The sequence below is a fragment of the Pieris napi genome, chromosome 4, assembly GCF_905475465.1.
Source record: "Pieris napi chromosome 4, ilPieNapi1.2, whole genome shotgun sequence".
Taxonomy (NCBI): domain Eukaryota; kingdom Metazoa; phylum Arthropoda; class Insecta; order Lepidoptera; family Pieridae; genus Pieris; species Pieris napi.
In genome coordinates this window covers 12,761,140-12,779,530 of record NC_062237.1, presented here as the reverse complement: position 1 = coordinate 12,779,530, position 18,391 = coordinate 12,761,140, and the positions used below count along the sequence as shown (strand labels likewise).

General features: G+C 32.6%; 1 protein-coding gene across 3 annotated transcripts in view; it reads right to left on the bottom strand.

The window, feature by feature from the left end:
• LOC125049015 (flocculation protein FLO11) overlaps positions 1-18,391 on the bottom strand; it is a 76,481-nt gene that overhangs the window by 43,648 nt on the left and 14,442 nt on the right. For all 3 annotated transcript variants that reach the window (XM_047648009.1, XM_047648007.1, XM_047648008.1), the window contains exons 2-4: positions 4,981-5,035; positions 1,329-1,514; positions 484-635 (exon numbers count right to left, since the gene is read on the bottom strand). In XM_047648009.1, coding sequence (XP_047503965.1) covers positions 484-635; positions 1,329-1,514; positions 4,981-5,035 — 393 coding nt within the window. The remainder of the gene's footprint in view (positions 1-483; positions 636-1,328; positions 1,515-4,980; positions 5,036-18,391) is intronic.

The following is an 18,391-nucleotide window of genomic DNA, read 5'->3' as shown; positions in this document are numbered from 1 at the left end:
TTAAGAGGGAAGCAACCTTATCACTAACAAGCGATATCTTCTTCCCAGTGATTCCCAACGCCCACGCCCCACAAGGGGCAAGTCTATTGTTCTGGCTATCCAAAAATTTATTAACATTATTTGGAATTTGAATTTCACTTCTTCATTATATGTATTGAAATTTTACTTACTGTTTTTCGTTAACTATTGACTAGTAAATTTATTCCTAAAACCTTCTTAAGTAAACAATTCAAGTATATTTATATACAAATTATGTATGTCGAATTGGGGAAGCGCTAACGAGACATTAAAATTAAATCGACGGCATAGAAAGATTTTTTAGGTTATTATTTAGACTAGAACCTTTTAAACTAAGCAAGCAAGCAAGAGGAGTAGAAGTACTTATTCCTTTAATCTCTATTAAATTCCCGTTTCCGATGAAGACTCCAAGTATAAGAAAATGGATAAATATGTACATAATCTATTACATGCACTTTAGCTTACCTTGATAACATTCCGAACGAACTCCCTTCTTCTCTCCTTGGAAGCAACCATTGGAGAGAATCGGGAGGATCCTTCATTCCACCCTCCGATAGCTAGAAGGGTCTTGAGGTTTTTGTTGTATGTCTTCAATCCAGTGAATTTGGCGTAGCCACCTGTTCATATAATCTTTATAAATCAACTCAGTTCTATGAATAACATTAGTTATGTCAATGTATTTTGTACATATACAGTAAAATTAGTGAATTAATAATGTGCCTTAACGTTATAAAAATAAATTATTTTAGGGATCCGCAATGTATATTGCATTAAGCAGGTGTTTGATATTGACGAAACGTGTGATAGAATTTTTATACATTGAAAAAAAAAATATGTTTATTATGGAATATAAGACACAGGTATCACCTATTCTACGTCATTAAATTTGAATCGGTAGACATCCCTACTCATCGGCAAAGAAGACAGAGGGTGGCCGAGAGAATAAGTCGGCGTAACAAACTCTCGGTACTCTTTAAAATAGCAAATCATCATACAAAATTACTATGTCAAACAACACTATCTAAACAAATTAATAAGAAGTTGCCTGTCTAGCACTAGTCCCAGACCCTTTAACTTAATAGTAGTTAACTTTATAGTAAGCCTTCTTAGTAAGCATTGTTTCGTATTAAAACATTATTTTAACATTTATATTAATATTAGTTGCTAAAATACACAAAACAAAAACTTAAACCCTTCTTCTAGTAAATTAAGTTAACATAAATGAGATATTGAATTAAGATAAGAAATGAAAGAGTAAGACAGAAATAAGATCACCATAATCATCGAATATAGTTACTTATTTTACGAACCTTTCTCGATATCCTGGTATTTGTCAAAAGGCTTCAGTGTATTCTCCTTTGTAAAGCCTCCAAACGCGTAAACAAGATGCGTGCAGAGGTATGGATTGATATTTTGAGGGTTGAACTTGGCTGTGCCTGGCCGGTACACTGACCAATTTGTGTAGTAGCAAACCACCCGGGGTGAGCTTGATAAAGCTGAAAGAATTAATTAGTTTTAGAAATAATTAAAGACATATATCGCTTATTAAAGATAGTAGTAGTGGCGCCTAGTAGATAGTACCGGTGACCCCAGAGCTGGCACATTCCTGGCTCAAAGAATAAGTATCGCAATACAGCGAGGAAATGCTGCCAGCGTTAAAGGTACACTGCCACACTAACTTTTTAAATTTGTTTTGATTTTGATTTTAATTATTTTTAATTATTTCTATTATTACTTTGTAGGTAGAAAATTGTAAGTACTTTCTTGTTAATTAAATATATATTAATAATGTCATAAATCACTCCTCATTATAAATTTGACGTAAAAATAATACTTTAAGTGGCTGCTGCTCGACTTGTGAAATTTTTTTAAAAGGAGGAAGGAAAGTGGATACTTCTATATCTGTGCGCTCTAATTTCTCATTTTTAATCTTAGTTTTAAATATGTGTTTCTCAGTAAGTGAATTTTGTATGCAATTCTTATGAGAAATAAAGTTATTCTTAAACCTAAATACTTTTTAATAATGTTGTTAATTTAACTTCTGAGTATATTCTATAATAGTTTTCTGCTTGTTTCGACCTCTCAATCAAACTCCAGCTACACATTCCAAAGTTAAATACGAATGTTCACAAATGATTCTACAATCATTAATAATCTCTATCTTCATTCGGTAGCTCATGACTGAGTGCCGTTGTCAGACAGGAAACATTTCTGTCCAGCGCCATACAACAGTGTGTAGTTTAGAGGATGATGAGTCTTTCACTTGATCCGTCCATCTGGTTGGTGAACGGCAACGTGATCTTTTGCCTTCTGTGTCACCAACCACGCTCGGTTTCTACAAGTTCTCATGGCCTCTGCGCATTGGATGGCCGAAATAATTCGCTGTTTCTGTCGGCACAGGCGAGTCCGTATGCGAAGTTGGGTCAGGATGTATTGGTGCGTTTCAATAATTATTTAATCATAGCGAGATGTAATTGAACAATAAATAACTTATAATCACCACGCCAATATAAGACAATTAAAAACAACTATTAAAACAATGAAAACATTTTTAACTACTCAATAAACATATGTTGATAGATCTTTCTATGGATCGATTGTATTATCCAATTATTGAAAAACAATATATGTTTAAAACATGACTAGACACATACTAGTTTCGAATAACGTTAGATTTTAATTAAAATTGCTATGACGTTACGGTGGATTGTAAAGACAGCTATATGGAAAGGACCAAGGGGAGAAAGGAGAAGGGGCGCCCCAAAAAGCGGTGGATAGAAGAAATGGAAGCGTTAGCAGGAAGCGAATGGGAGAGAAAACTGGAGAAGGCGTTTACCCGTGAAAACCATTCTACTTTTGTAAAAATTGCAAGTTAAACGGAATTTATTATAAACGGATAAATGAATTTATTATTAACGGATAAAGGAATTTATGGTTAACGGATAAAGGAATTTATTATTAACGGATAAATGAATTTATTATTAACGGATAAAGGAATTTATTATTAACGGATAAATGAATTTATTATTAACGGATAAAGGAATTTATTATTAACGGATAAAGGAATTTATTATTAACGGATAAAGGAATTTATTATAAACGGATTAATGAATTTATTATTAACGGATAAAGGAATTTATTATTAACGGATAAAGGAATTTATGATTAACGGATAAAGGAATTTATTATTAACGGATAAAGGAATTTATTATTAACGGATAAATGAATTTATTATTAACGGATAAAGGAATTTATTATTAACGGATAAAGGAATTTATTATTAACGGATAAATTAAATATATAACGGATATTATTATTACAGTTACGGGGTAAGTTTTCTGTTACAACGTATAAAGCCACTTCAGCCCTTTAGATAAATAAAACCTATACTGTTAAAATAGAATTGAATTGCACTGAATTGTGCAGTTATCACAAAAAATAAGTAATAATTTAATCTCAACCTTCCGTATACGTTGTTTACAGAAAAAGTGAATGTAATAAATATTAATAGTTTTCACTTATGCGTTTCCTATACGCGCAAAAAGTCTACATCGGAGGCTGAATATTAAAACAATGCACCATTGTGCGCCCACTCACTTCAGTGCGTTGCCCTTTGTCATTCATGAGAATTGAGAGGTAAAATTAAATTGTAATTATTTATCACTATTTGTACGAAATAAAACTATTTATTATCGTCTTAACCTACCATTTAGTAGTACCAACATATGGAACATTTTGCTGTGCTAGCCCCTAGAGATTTTCCAGAATAAAAGCCTAACAAATTCTTCTCCATAAAAACCTTCCTCAAAGTTCAAGGAATAAATAAAAAATACTTGAAAATGTCCAGATTTGGTGATTAATAGAATTTTTTATTTATAATAGGGGACAAACGAGTCTACACGACGCCCATAAAGGGCAGTCATCGCAGCCCATGGACCCATAACATTAAACGAAACGATACACGTCCTGCGTGAGCCACTTCACGCTTTTGCTCGTCGAAGACGAATTTTTGTTCGTCTTTATTAAATCTGTTATTAATTATGTCGTGGGTATTCAGTTACTCTGTTCAAGGTTCTGTCAGTCATTTTACTCGTGCAGCCTATGGGCCTATGGTATTCATTCATCACACGTATAGGTTGCTATTGGATTTGCCGAGATTCTGTAATGCGTCAGGTTTGTTTGCCGAGACCAGAACTGACGGTTTTAATGCCATCATCCGGAAAAGGACATCCTTGATGCATCATGTTAGGCATTGCACCAATAGTATCCTGAATGTTCTGCACCTGAATGATTGGTGCACCTTCTGCACCTAGGTGCGGAAACTGAGATCACCAACCATTAACCATTAGGTAAATAGTTATTGTCTTTGCAGTTTTCATCTAAACAAAAACGCAATCAAAATCGCTAACAATAAGAATTTTCCTTCTTATACTCGGACAGAAACAAATGCAAATTCAATACAAATATGTACTTGTATCATTCGCGACCGATCCATATATGGAAATTCACGTTTTGTTCTTTTGTCTCGTGAACAATAGACTGTTTCGTGATACAGTTCGCTATGTTTTTTGCATTCTTATGAATATAAACATGTAGGGCTCGTTCTTATTACTGATATGTGAATTTTACAATTGCTAGATTTAATCTTAGAAACAAAGTCTGTTTCGGGCCCGAATTCGACTAAAATAAAACGAGGTAAAATCGGAAAAGTATTTTAAAAGGAAAATACTAATTATTATTATTCAATATTTGTATAGTTTATAATAAGGATACATTTTATAGCCACGTAAAATTCTTGCTTCAAAATTCAATTTAAAAAAAGAATATATTCAAAAAAGGAATATACATTAAAAAATGAAACAAATTAAAAAAAAATACATATTTAAAAAAAGAATATTCTTTAAAAAATGAATAAAGTAATAGTAGCATTTCATTGCACATAACATCTATTGTTATACTAACCTGGTGTTGCAAGTGCCAAAACTGCTGCAAGTATTGCCAACCACGACGTGCTTCCCTGCAAACAAAGAAGACAATAAAAATATGGACTAATCATAATTGAAACATCATAGATAATTGATTATTATTGTTACGCACTATTAATTTTATTTATAATTTATATTAGAGTGATTTATTTCTTTAATCGCTGTTAGTATGTTTATTTTCGTTTCAGTGATTAGTTTATGATAGATACAAATCAAATGATAGGTTTAAAAAACACTTAAGGAAGATAGTATATTTTTCTATTGCGTAATATGTTTGTGTGTCAAAATAATTTCTATTCTGCACGTAATTAGATTAATTAATGAATCAGACATGTCCTCCTCTCATGAGGGACTTTATACAATACTTTTGTTATATCTGGAATAATAATAATAATTATATAAGAGAGAATGACTAAAAATCTTAAAATCCCTGACCCAGAAATCTTAGATTACAAAAGTATTCATTGTTATAACATTTTCGTCCTTTAGAAGTGTTTATTATATAAAAATATATAAAGTAAATACGTCAATACTGTCGAAATATACAAAGGCCGTGTTACATCATAAAGGGTTCGTGTTGACCTCTGATGACCTCAAATCACAGATTTTTCGTCGCAATAAACTCGCTTAAATACTTTGCCTTCGTCACTGGCTAAAATTACTTTAGTCCAATAAAATGTTAAACATTTCTAAAAAATGTTAAGACGATATTTCATAATCAAATAAAGAACAATTACTTATTCAACGTTATGTGTACTCGTATAGGAACTAAAAAAGCTTCTTAATCTAGGGCTGAAAAGTGTTTGAATTTAGAATGCGGATATTGTTCAACAAAATTGTTTCAATAATAGAGAGAGAAAGAGACATTGTATGAAAACCTCCTGGCCGTCAAAATATCTTTCGCGCAAAGACTAAATTAAGAAAAGTAAAAACACGGGAAATCCATTCTTTCCTTTGTTATCGTCTGTTCTTATTCAGATTTAATTACACTTAAAATATTATCTATATATGTATAAAAATGAAACCCGTTTTCCGTTGTCACGACATAACATGAAAACGGCTTGACCGATTTGTCTGATTCTTTTTTTATAATATTCCTTGAAGTACGAGGATGGTTCTTACGGAGAGAAAATTTACAAAAAAATGAGTGAAAAAGTCTAAAAACAACACTTTTCTATATTCCCATACAAAATATTCGTAATAATATTTAAAGGCAATTTGAACTTTAATACCATATCATAAAGTTCAAGTGTTAGCGGAGGGGTTCCGGGAAGGTAAATTTTTATTTTTTGACATAATGTATTTGTTGTATTATGAACTTTCTTTTTTTTATCTTACTAGCTAGACCGGTGTCCGGAATAGCAGAATAAGTATTAAAAAAAATAAAGAATCGACTGTTAGGCGGTACGATGTTCGCCAGGCCAGCTAGTTACATATAAAAAACAAAAGCAACGCTGCCACCCCGCTTGGTCATAGTCTCAGATTGGTCTCTGATTCATGATTTAAGTTAAGTTTCTTTATAATTTTGCATCTGTAATATTTGTCTATAATTTTTAGTCTGTGTTAAAAACCAAAAACTGTTTTAGTGATAAAAGTAAATGAAATTATACAGTCGACGTGGATGTTTTAATATAAAAATTCCAAAGCCTTCTCAAAAAACTCTGTTACTTGAAATAATCCTCGGCAAACAATCTACTATTCATAAGTTAAATTAAATATATCTAAAATATCACAATTAATTAACAATGCAATCAGTATTCCGTCGTCAACCTGGTCTAATTCGGCTGAAAGAAGTCGAACCGTTAGAACGACAAAGGGAACTTAACTGTTCTAAATTGTTTCATGCAATGAATATTCATAGTCCAATAACATGCCATTCGTCTCATCAATTTCCGGTACAGTGACACAATGAAATTAAAATAGGTTTATGTCTTTGCTTGCAAAGAATGTAATAATAAAAATATTTACTACGCTAATTCAGGCTCTCGGTTTTTTGTGACGGTATGCGGGCGCATCGTAAAAATTTACTCATCAATTTTCATGAAGTATAACTTCAAAAATAGAAGTATTTAACTATGACTCTAAGCTATTAGTCAAGATAAAACTTTACATAACTTATGCAAGTACCGTAAAGTGAAGTAATAAGTGTTTATAATTTCATGCTTTTTGGATAATCCGGGCGCTTCCGCTCGTTCTGACGAGTGTTGCCTCACGCGAACAATGGAGTTATTAATTTACAACATATGTAAATCTATTGTCATGTTAAGATTTTGTCAAATTGTTACACTGACTATTCTAGATACTTATGTCATAATACCCTCGTACTTATTCGTAGTAACAGTCTATCACAACGCAGACTTTCTACCGACAGAACCAAGTTCTAAATCAATCGAATCAGCTCATTAATTAAATATGACCCCCATGACCGGCCCCCTTATAGAACATATAAAACGCCTCCAAGTCTTCGTCAACCACTGTCTTCGCCAAACTCTGGGTATCTAATAGCCCGAGAAGATCTCTAGCGAGCAACTTTGGAAGCGCTGCCGAGAAACTTCGATTTGACAGCAGAGCAAGCCAATTGGAAAAGGATTGGCTATACACTCCGAAGAGATTCCAATTATATCCCGAAGCAGGTGTTTGATTGGAACCCGCAAGGAAAGCGGAAGCTTGGCCGTCCCAAGCAAACCTGTACAGTTGCAGATGAGGCGAAGAGAGCCGGAAAAACTTGGAGCGGTGAATACGTGGCTCAAGGAAAACGCGATCGAGACTCACTGTGGACGCCCTCTGCCCCATCTAGGGGTCAAGTATGTCATATAAAACGATCGAAATCAGCCCTGCGATTCTGTAACTCACTTCACGAACTCACACAGCGGTTTTCGCATCGGCGGTCGCTCTCAAATCAGTCGTGAAGCAGTCATTTTATGATTTGGCATTCTGAAAAGGTGGGAGCTTGTACTTTATTGTTTATCAGAATGCCAAATCATAAAATGACTGCTTCACGACTGATTTGAGAGAGACCGCCGATGCGAAAACCGCTGTGTGAGTTCGTGAAGTGAGTTACAGAATCGCAGGGCAGTAGTTTTACTAAAATACATTGTACATACAAACTTTTGTATGCGATCTTCATAAAAAATATACTTTTACTATGAGATTCTAGTATGCATGTGCATTCCTTGTTTCGAGTAAATTATTTACTAGAATCATAACTAAGATACGTTTTTATGTATATTAGAAATATCTGAGTCTCCCAAAGATTGCGTTCACGCATTGCGCCACAGATTGCCACACTAACGACTCAGTCGGAATATGAAACCTCGTGTTTCACCCATTCCTATAGCGTGTTGAAAGCGATTTAAAACTAGTGCCTGTCCAATACTTGAACTGATATCATAATAATCGTCATAATTGTGTATGACCTAGTGTATTATAGTTAGAAAAAGCAGCGAACGGCAGCTTGAAGCCGTAGTATAATGGTTTTAATAAAAAATAAATGAGTTTTAACAGTGTTTTTTCAAAGTACTGTTCTCTTTTCATCACAGTAAAAACACCATTTGATAGAAAGAGATGAAGGTGGTTTATACGTAATCTATGAACAGATGTACGATACGGCAAATCAGGTAAACTTTAAATGGTCCTACGAGACAAGGTATCGGTTTGGTTTTCAATAACCATCAAACTGTCTTGCTTCCTCACGATGTTTTCTTCTTCGTAGAAATAAATAAAATCAATGGCGCTACAACCTTTTCAATTCTTGGCCTCAAATTGGTGTATCTGTTTCATGATTGACAATCTAATAGGCAAATAGGTGATCGGCCTCCTGTGCCTAACACACGCCGTCGACTTTTTGGGTGTAAGGCAAGCCGGTTTCCTCACGCGGTTTTCCTTCATCATTCGAGCGAATGTTAAATACGCACATAGAAAGAAAGTCCATTGGTGCATAGTCGGGCATCGAACCTTTGACTTCAGAGATGAGAGTCGCACGCTGAAGCCACTAGACCGACACTTTTAGAAATAGAAATACACAGAATAATTTATGTAACTTCTATCTATCTATCTATCTTTTAATAATTGTATCACGATTCAAACACTGAACACATTAACTAATTTCCTTATTCTTAACTAATTACCTATTACTAAAATGTAGAAACGTGTTTAAGAATCCAGTCAAACAAACTAAACATAAAAAGCAGTTTTCTAATATGGTGTTACTTCACATATGTAAACAAATTAAGGTGATTCCAAGTTATTGCGTAACAAACGGCTAAACGGGTAACAGGTTTGATTCCTGTTCAGCATTCTCTCAACGAAAGTTCACTTTCTACGTCTTACGCACGACTGGATGATCGTTTATTGTTTTTTTTAAACATAACAATTTCTAACTGATGGTTAAAATACCCGTGATTCGCGTAAACTTTTATTTAAATAAACTTTTCAAATATTTTTAAATTGTCTATTTAGTTACTTCCGTAGTAAGCTAGCCGTAGCTGTCGCTACATCTAAGAGGCGGAGGTTTGCTCCCAGTGGATGCAGAGAAGCTAGTGCAGGGCGTATTGGAGGAAGGAGGAGGCCTACGACCAGAAATGGGCCAAAAAAAGACGCTGATGATGAATGATGAAAACTTTCAACACTGTGTAATGTCAGGATTTGTTTCAAATTGAAACAAAATTATTCTTATGTCGTTTTTCCATTTATGAAGGAAGACTGCTATTATGACATCCCGAATCACGCGGGTAAAGACGAAGAGAAGAAGGTAAAATAATCGAATTCTGCCATTTTTATGTTTAGTGTATGTGTTTTAATGTTTTTAAAATATATTTCATCGGAAATACAAAAATTATAGTTTTAATTTTAATTTATCCTCGAAATATATTTCGTACCTCTTTATGGCAGGCCAATGCTATGAATACCGGCAATTATTCATTACTTAATAAATTACAACTATGATTCATATCGGCGTATAAGTCGTTTGAAACCTGTATATACTTAAAATAGTTAAATCAATACTATATTTGAGTTATACAAAAGCAGTGATAATTATAATTGTTGTAAATTAGTTGAATTTAACAGTTGCATATTTTCTTTACAAAGTATATATATTGTTAAGATTATAAATTTGCCTTTGAACATGTTAACGGTACTTGACAATATCTACATAACACATTTTATAACTAAACTATTGTTGCACAATAAGAATATTTTCTGTTTTAGCCTGTTGTAATTGAATGTAATTAATTTATTAATGCCTTATGTGTCAACCAACTGGAAATAGTTATACGAATCAAAGCTATGAAGTATCAGTTAAAAATACGTCAAACCAACTGCTTGACCACTCCAGCAGGTCTCATGTTACTAACAGATACTTAATTAATTATTCCAGTTCTGCTATAGCTTCCGCCTTGACACAAGGTCGTCAAGATATTCAAGCTGGGCCATCTCGAGTCGATTACAACCCACGTTATGGAGACTGGTTTACTGATTATTGATTTTTTACCATGGACAAAATATTTAAAATTCGTTATAAAAATCTTATTTTGCTTTGCTTTGTACCTATAACAAGTTACATTAAGATGTCATGTGAAGCGTGGTTTTATTTTTTTATTTGGTTACAAGGATTTTGGGCGATTAAAAAGAACGCCGGAGAGTTTGCTGTCAGTTCTTTTAGTATTAATAACTTAAGATGTCATGTGGAACATTGTGTAAAACAATTATTAATAAAAAGAGTAGCGGAGAGTTTATTGCCAGTACTTCTCTACGCCCTTGATTTGAGAACTGGCAGTAAATGTAAAATTAGAATCATTTCATATATATTTATTTTTTGACGTTCATAAGTGTACATTTTGTTACCTATATGAATAAATGATTTTTGAATTTGAATTTCGTGTGTTCTACACTCTTGATGTAAGAACTGGCAGTAATAAATTAAATATGTTATTTTTGTATAAATGTTAAGTTGATAAAACAATTTAAAAATGAGTATGGTTGCCAAAGTCACCAGTTATTTAAGTAATTTTTAATTGGAGCAATTCTTGCGTAAAGTCTTATCTTGGCTCGGTATAGTACAGGTGTATGCGGATATACCGAAGACTGACGTTACGACACGCTCTAATTACACAAATTACGAGGAATGTTCATAGAATCGATAGATTTCTTATGTAGAGTATATTATGTACAGGCAATAATTTCTTGGCATATGAAGCTAATCATGGATTAAAGGTTTCTTTCTTTCAAATTTAGTATAAGCTGTATGGCGCTTAAGATTCATTAGCTTTTATATTTTACTAGAGACATTTTGTATATAAATTGTTCTGAATATTCAAATTATAAGTATGTTATTTAACAATACAACAAAAAGACGTCAATAAATGTATTACTTCGATTCATAAATGAGGAATGTATGACAAGACGCTTTGATGGTCATAAACTAGTCTTGAATTTCTTAACTAGTTGCCAAAGCAACCGTGAATAATATTATAGGTCAAAAGAATACGTAATATATATTTAAAGGTCGCGATGTAAAGGTCAAATGATTACAAAATTTTAACTTAACAATTCATTGTTTTAACATTAGACACGAATAAAATACTAAGTTAAAAAATTAATACTAGTTTTTACTTAATGTTTATACATTCGTCACCATTTTAACATAGTATACCCCAAATATCTGAAATAAACCCCAAATATATGTATAAATTCTATGTCGCTATATTTAGTTGCTTATTCAACCAATCAAAGGTGACAATTTTATTTGGTCTGCAATCACCTATCAAAAGATAATGAGCGTTGAGCGTCTGTTTCCACAATGAACTGTTGGCCTAGTGGTTTAAGCATATGAGCCTCAACCGAGGTGGAGCGTTAGAGTATCTCCTGTGAACTTTAACGCACAAGTAGGTATTGTGAGGAATCCGGGAAGTTTTACCTCCAAATCTTGACAACATATGTTAGCTATATCAGAAGGCTGGTCAACCTATTGGTCTAAAGTAAAATTAGTATCATAAAATCAATTAAAAAAAATGAAGACCATATTTGGTTCTAACGCCACTTCACCCTTCATATCTTTAGATGATTATGTATTTTTTTATGTAAAAGTAACAGACGAGAGTAAACAAATAGTATTTTTTCATAACGTTCTATCGAGATTTCACAGAAACCAAACGAAAGGAAAAGGCCGTATTATTGTAACTTAAAGAATTTATAGAAACTATATAAAGTTATGATTGGATGATTATAGAAAATAGTAATTTCCTCAAGAACCTGTATTATATTGAATGAAAGTGAGAGTATGTGACGGGTTATCGGACGACGAAATCGAAATTAGTTTGAAATGTTTTAATGTTTTTAATTTATTACTGTTCACCTCGTGATAAGACATATTATCTATATATTATATATTTAGTAAGACCATTTCTGTCGAAAAGCGGTGAAAACAACGCTTTTACGTAAAAAATATGATTATGAAATATTTATTTATATGATTACACGAACTTTAATAAAGTAGCCGGCGCTAAGAAGCATTTGAGATGCTATGTAACTTCTGTATTATTTCCGTTTAACCGTTTAGAAGTTTAGAAATTCTAAACACAGGAAGAGACAGAGTAGAGACTTTAATAGAGACTATAGGTTTGGACACTTTCTTATGTTAAACATCCTTATTAGTAAATTAAGTAAGACTTAAATTACTTATTAATTTTGAGTAAGGCATCTAGCCTTACTCTTCCTTTACGAATGTTCCATGATGTCTCAGTTAAGTTTATTTTTAGTAAGATCATAATGAGATTTGGCAACATCACAATTTATACCCTCATACGAAAATATTGAAAACTATAAACATAGTTTTCAATATTTTATAGGGGTATACTATGTTAAAATGGTGACGAATACATTTTTAAGTTTACAAAAAAAATATATCTTAATACTGTGGTATGATAGAACACGCAAATGTACTTAACCTGAATATGATGATTTTAGATTCGTTATAATTTTCAATCAAAACTTAATGGTTACTACGTGATGTGTTTGACATTGACATAACATTCGTAAATGTCTAGAATGTCATTTGACAATTCGTGATGCGAATTCAAAGTGAATAAAATAATAAAAATTCTAGACAGAGTACGTAATATTTATTTTTAAATTGTATAGATTAGATTTCACCAATTACCATTTTTATATCAATTAATATTATTTTCTCAATAACTTACTTTTTATATGATAGATGGCGCTTAAATCACATTTTGCTTAAGTACGCATAACTAGTAAGAACTAAAATTGTAAGTGTTTTTTTGTAACAATTATGTTCACCATGTGTTTTAGATTAGATAGCTTGTAACATATACTGTAGATAATGCATTATATATGATATGGTAAACTTTAATAAATAAATAAACTAGCATAATATACTTCAAGACATAGGCAATTTTTTTTATTATAAGCAGTCTTGTCAACCAGGTCTATTATAAAATAAAATTGGTAATTAATTTTACTTTTGTTAGTTTCTTAGGAATGTGGTTTTATATTTCCTGTAATGGAATTTTATTTGCATTAATTAAATTCGATTTATTAATGTCATTGCGAACGTGATCATGACTACTTGACCTTGCACCACAGATCTCGTTGCGTGTATTGTTGCATTAAGATGTATATGTACCAACGAGTATATAAGCCGATTCAAAAGATAAAATATTGAGCTAACCTACCGGTATGCAGTTACTACCTTAGTAGATAGCATTATCTACTAAGGGGCTGTCCAATAATCACGTGATGTTTTTTTAACATTTTTTAAGCCCTCCCTCCCCCATGGTGATACGCGGTGAGGTTTAAGACTACCATCCCCCCCAACCCCCCACCAAAATCACGTATATTTTTGGGTACCTATTAAGAATCTTACATTTTTCATAATATTATTTTTAAGTACTGGTATAAAGTATAATCTAATTCTATTCTAGAAAATTAAGAACCATGATAAAAATGTCTAGACAGAAAGGTTGCAGGTTGTTTTTGACTTGCATAAAAATAATATTAAAGGAATGTTGTAATCATGCGAAAAACATATATTGTAATTGTAAAAACATGTATTAGTATATGAACATTGAACATATTTAATGTACATTGCCACAGATTAGAAAGACTTTCTTCAATACTAACAACTGGATAAGCATCTTGCAAGTCAGTTGTTGGCACTGTACTTTGTTGACGATCAACGTCGATTTCATCAAGCCACTCGGCGTTATCACGCGCACTACGCATATAATCTCTCTCGATCTACTGATCGATCGTTTTTCTTAGCCGCTTTTCGGTTTAGAAATCACGCGTTTGACATAAAATTAGTAAACGTGATATCTTACTATACATCCCCTCCACCTTGTGATATTCCGTGATATTTGCCGAACCCCTCCCCCCCCTTTCGAACCTCACATGATTAATGGACAGCCCCTAAGCATACGTGTCGTATAATACGAAAACGCCCTGAGTTGTGTCGAAAAAAAATTTGCACAGATATCGTGGACAATCATTAAGATTGTATTTGTTACTACAAAGTTGGCCGAGCAGCCTAGTGGCTTCAGCGTGCGACACTTATCCTTGAAGTCGTAAGTTCGATCTTCGACTGTGTACCAATGGACTTTCTGTCTATGTGCGAATCTAACACTCGGTACAGTGAAAGGAAACGTCGTGAAAAAACCATCATGACTCAAACCAAAAAATCGACTGTCTGTCAGGCAGACAGCTGATCACCTACTTGTCTAAGATAAAAGAAACGAAACGGATGTAATCTGAGACACATATAGTGCCACTGAATTATTATTACAATAAACCGATAATATTATGTAAGTTTTTAAAAATGAACTCGATCGCTACTGTGAAAGCGTCGTCCTAACAGTTTAATGATAAATTTATTAATTTGTATAAGTTTCCACTTCTTCTCGATGGGTTTAAAATAACCTCTTTTGTATAACAACATAATGTTGTTATACAAAAGTCGTTATTGTCGTATATCCGATTTTCCTTTTGGTATGCATTTTTTGTTATAAACAATTAAAAAACTCGATGTATCCCATTACTAAACATACAACTCAATATTAAATAAATAAATATTAATAATATTTTATTTGAATAATTTTTTATTTTAGTTATTTAAATTATTGTAATTCTTCTCGATATTTCTACACAATACTTGAAATTCGGAAGTCACAGGCTACTGAAACCAGAAGCCTGGGATAGGTATTATATAATTATAGTTATTTGCTGTATCTGTTAATTATAAATTGAATTGTATTATTAAACTGAAATTTTACATACAATTATATTTAACAATGTAGAGTCATAATTTAAGGTAATCAAGTGTATGATTGCAATGTTATCTAACTGTGATCAGTAAACATCATAGGATGTATGAATAGAAAGTATAGGCGCGGTTATGTTGCGTCACCGATATCACTTTCATGTTTGTCTTGACGGTAGCAGGTGACCTGGGATGACAATAGAACTTGCTAAACGAGAAACATTTTTGTTATACGCAAAATGAAAGCAAGTATCTTTATCAAATCAGTATACTGTTGTACAAGAATATGTTTTACAAGATGTTACAACAGATATTTTATAGATAAAATAATTCGGAGAAAATGCTCAAGCCAATTGGAGGAGGCCTAATGCTATGACAGGTCCTTGGAAAAAAATATAATTAGTAATTATTTCTGTATAAAATTTTAAGTGTGTGTATATTATGTAAAGATGGAAGAATATTTCAAATGAAAAATGAGGCTTAATTAATAGCTATCACGGAAATATTTCACGAATTTATTAGTAGGAAAAATTTCTTTTAATTAATAGTTTTGATGAAATGAGTTGAAATCAGGAACTCAATGTGCAGTGCACTAAATACCCATGTTAAATGCACCAATTATGGCCACATCGTATTGCATGTGTTAAATATTATCGCACAGCATTCTAACATTTATCTTTTAAACTGTAAAGGTGGTTTTACGTTGTATATTTTGTTATATAATTTATAATTTGACGTAACATATTCGCGATATGAGTATGATTTAGTTTTTATTGGTTGATAGGTGTCGGATATATACACTACTTTACATTGCTTATTAGCTTGATATATAATAAAAATATATAAAGTGTTTTACGAATAAACTTTCATAAATGTTTGGTATTTTAAAGGTAGAATTTTATTTAAACTAAATTTACTATTTCTATATGCGATTTAATTTAAAGGGGGCAAACGGACAGGAGGCTCACCTAATTTTAAGTGATATCGCTCCCCATTGACACTCCAGAGGCTCACGAGTGCGCTACCGACCTTTTAAGAATTGGTACGCTCTTTTCTTGAAGGACCCTAAGTCCTGTTTCGGAAATAGCAGTGGACCGCTGGTTCCACATAGTGGTAGTGCGCAGATACTGTCTTTAAAACGCTTAGTTGTGGATCGACAGACGTCGAGGTGATACGGGTGGAATTTCGTATTCTGCCTCGACGTCCGATGAAACTGAGCAGGTAATCCGAACAGCTCCTCGTATATAAACATACTATAAATGTGTTGCTAAATATGCTATTAAATCTTTAAAATTTTGCTTTCCTGTTTCCGTCGAACGAAGGTGGGCATAGCTAGTAGAAAATAAAATACTAATAAACATTATATACCTAAATAAAGAATACATAGGGCATAGATCTAAGTATTTTTCTTTTTCTTTAATCATAATTTCTTTGATAAAGTATTAAAGGCTAACATGGATAGTATCTGTGGTTATGAAAAATATTAATTTTATACGAATTGACGGAACATTTTGACTTTGTTAAACGACCGAACGAACTTTCAACCTTATGTTAAGTTAAATATTGTATGTGTCAATCTATTTAACGCGATTTTCAATTTGTTAGCGGAATGTAAATTAACTACCATGGCACAATACGTATAAGGTATGCTAGTAAACAAAAAATGTCTACCTTTTTAGAAATTGTTAGCTGATGCAGTATAATCCTTTTTCGAAACCGACTAAAATAATATAATTTTTTATAAGGGGCCTTTGATTGATGGGTACACTCTAAATTTGAATAGTATTCTTATTAATGTAGTGGATTATCTATGTATATTTAAATTAAGACAATTATTACCATATAATAATAACTTAAGCTACTAATATAATAATAGCCTAACATATTTAAAAAAAGTATCTGTAAGGTCTAATTATATCATATTTCGGCGATACAATACGCTGAGGCGATGAAGACTTGGAGAAACTGATCGTCGTTGATAACACAGAAGGCAAAAGATCACGTGGCCGTTCACCAAACACATAAACACATAGACTCATAGAAAAGACTCATCATCCTCAAAACTATACACTGTTATAAGAGATGTCTCCATGCAGACCACGAGGCTCAGACATGAGCTACTGACTAGAGAAGGTCCATTTAAATCATTATGCCTGAATTCTCTTTTATCACGTCCACAGCTAAAAATTAAGTAGGTACAAGGTACTATTAACCTACTCACGTGTATTTTGTTACATAACTTTGAGAAACTACAAATTTTTAGCTGACCCCGTTAAGGGAGAAATTAGCAAGTTTTTGAAATACATAATCAACAATATTCAGCTCAAGTTAGTAAAACGTAATGGTAATTGTAGGAAGATGCAGAGTGACCCCACATCTCGACACATCGCCAAGTTATCTAGCCGACAAGTAATATAGATACGTTACATAGTACTGTCAGTTTTTGTTGCCAGGAGAGAACCAAATAGTCTTGACAAGTTGGTAATGGTAGGGAGGAGTGATCGACTCCGAATTCGGAGTCGACCACAATAAGACAGTTACTGTTCTAAAAACCCTAATGCCCTGAAACAAGCTTAAGAAAGAGTGGAGGAAGTCGACTCGGGCTTTTCAAGACAGACACGACCTTTGGTAATGAAGTCTACAAAGCAGAAAATAATATTTATTTATTTGGGAAACAAATTTTTTTTAAAATAAAACAAAACATGGATGTATCCACAAAAACTTTCACTGATAAAATGACAGCACAAAATGTATAAATCTGGAGAACGGCAAACACACACTAGTGATTTTCTTTGTAGCATTCTTCTATATTATAGCTACTATGGTTTAATAAAGAAGAAAGTTACAAGGATTAGGACATTAATAGTCGTTTTAAATTATTCTTAAATGAAGCAGTAGAGGAGTGCGATAAAATGTATTTTAGTTATCGCCTGTTCTAAGAGAAGTAATCTATTATTCAATGACAGTAAATCAGTGTTATTAGATAGTACTAGCTTCAGTTAACTGTCAATTGTGTGAATACAAAGGAATGAGTTAAAACATTTGAACAGTGGTCGGCATTCGGTGAGAACATTTCCTCCAATCCTCCAATACTTTGGGGTTTTAATTTTGT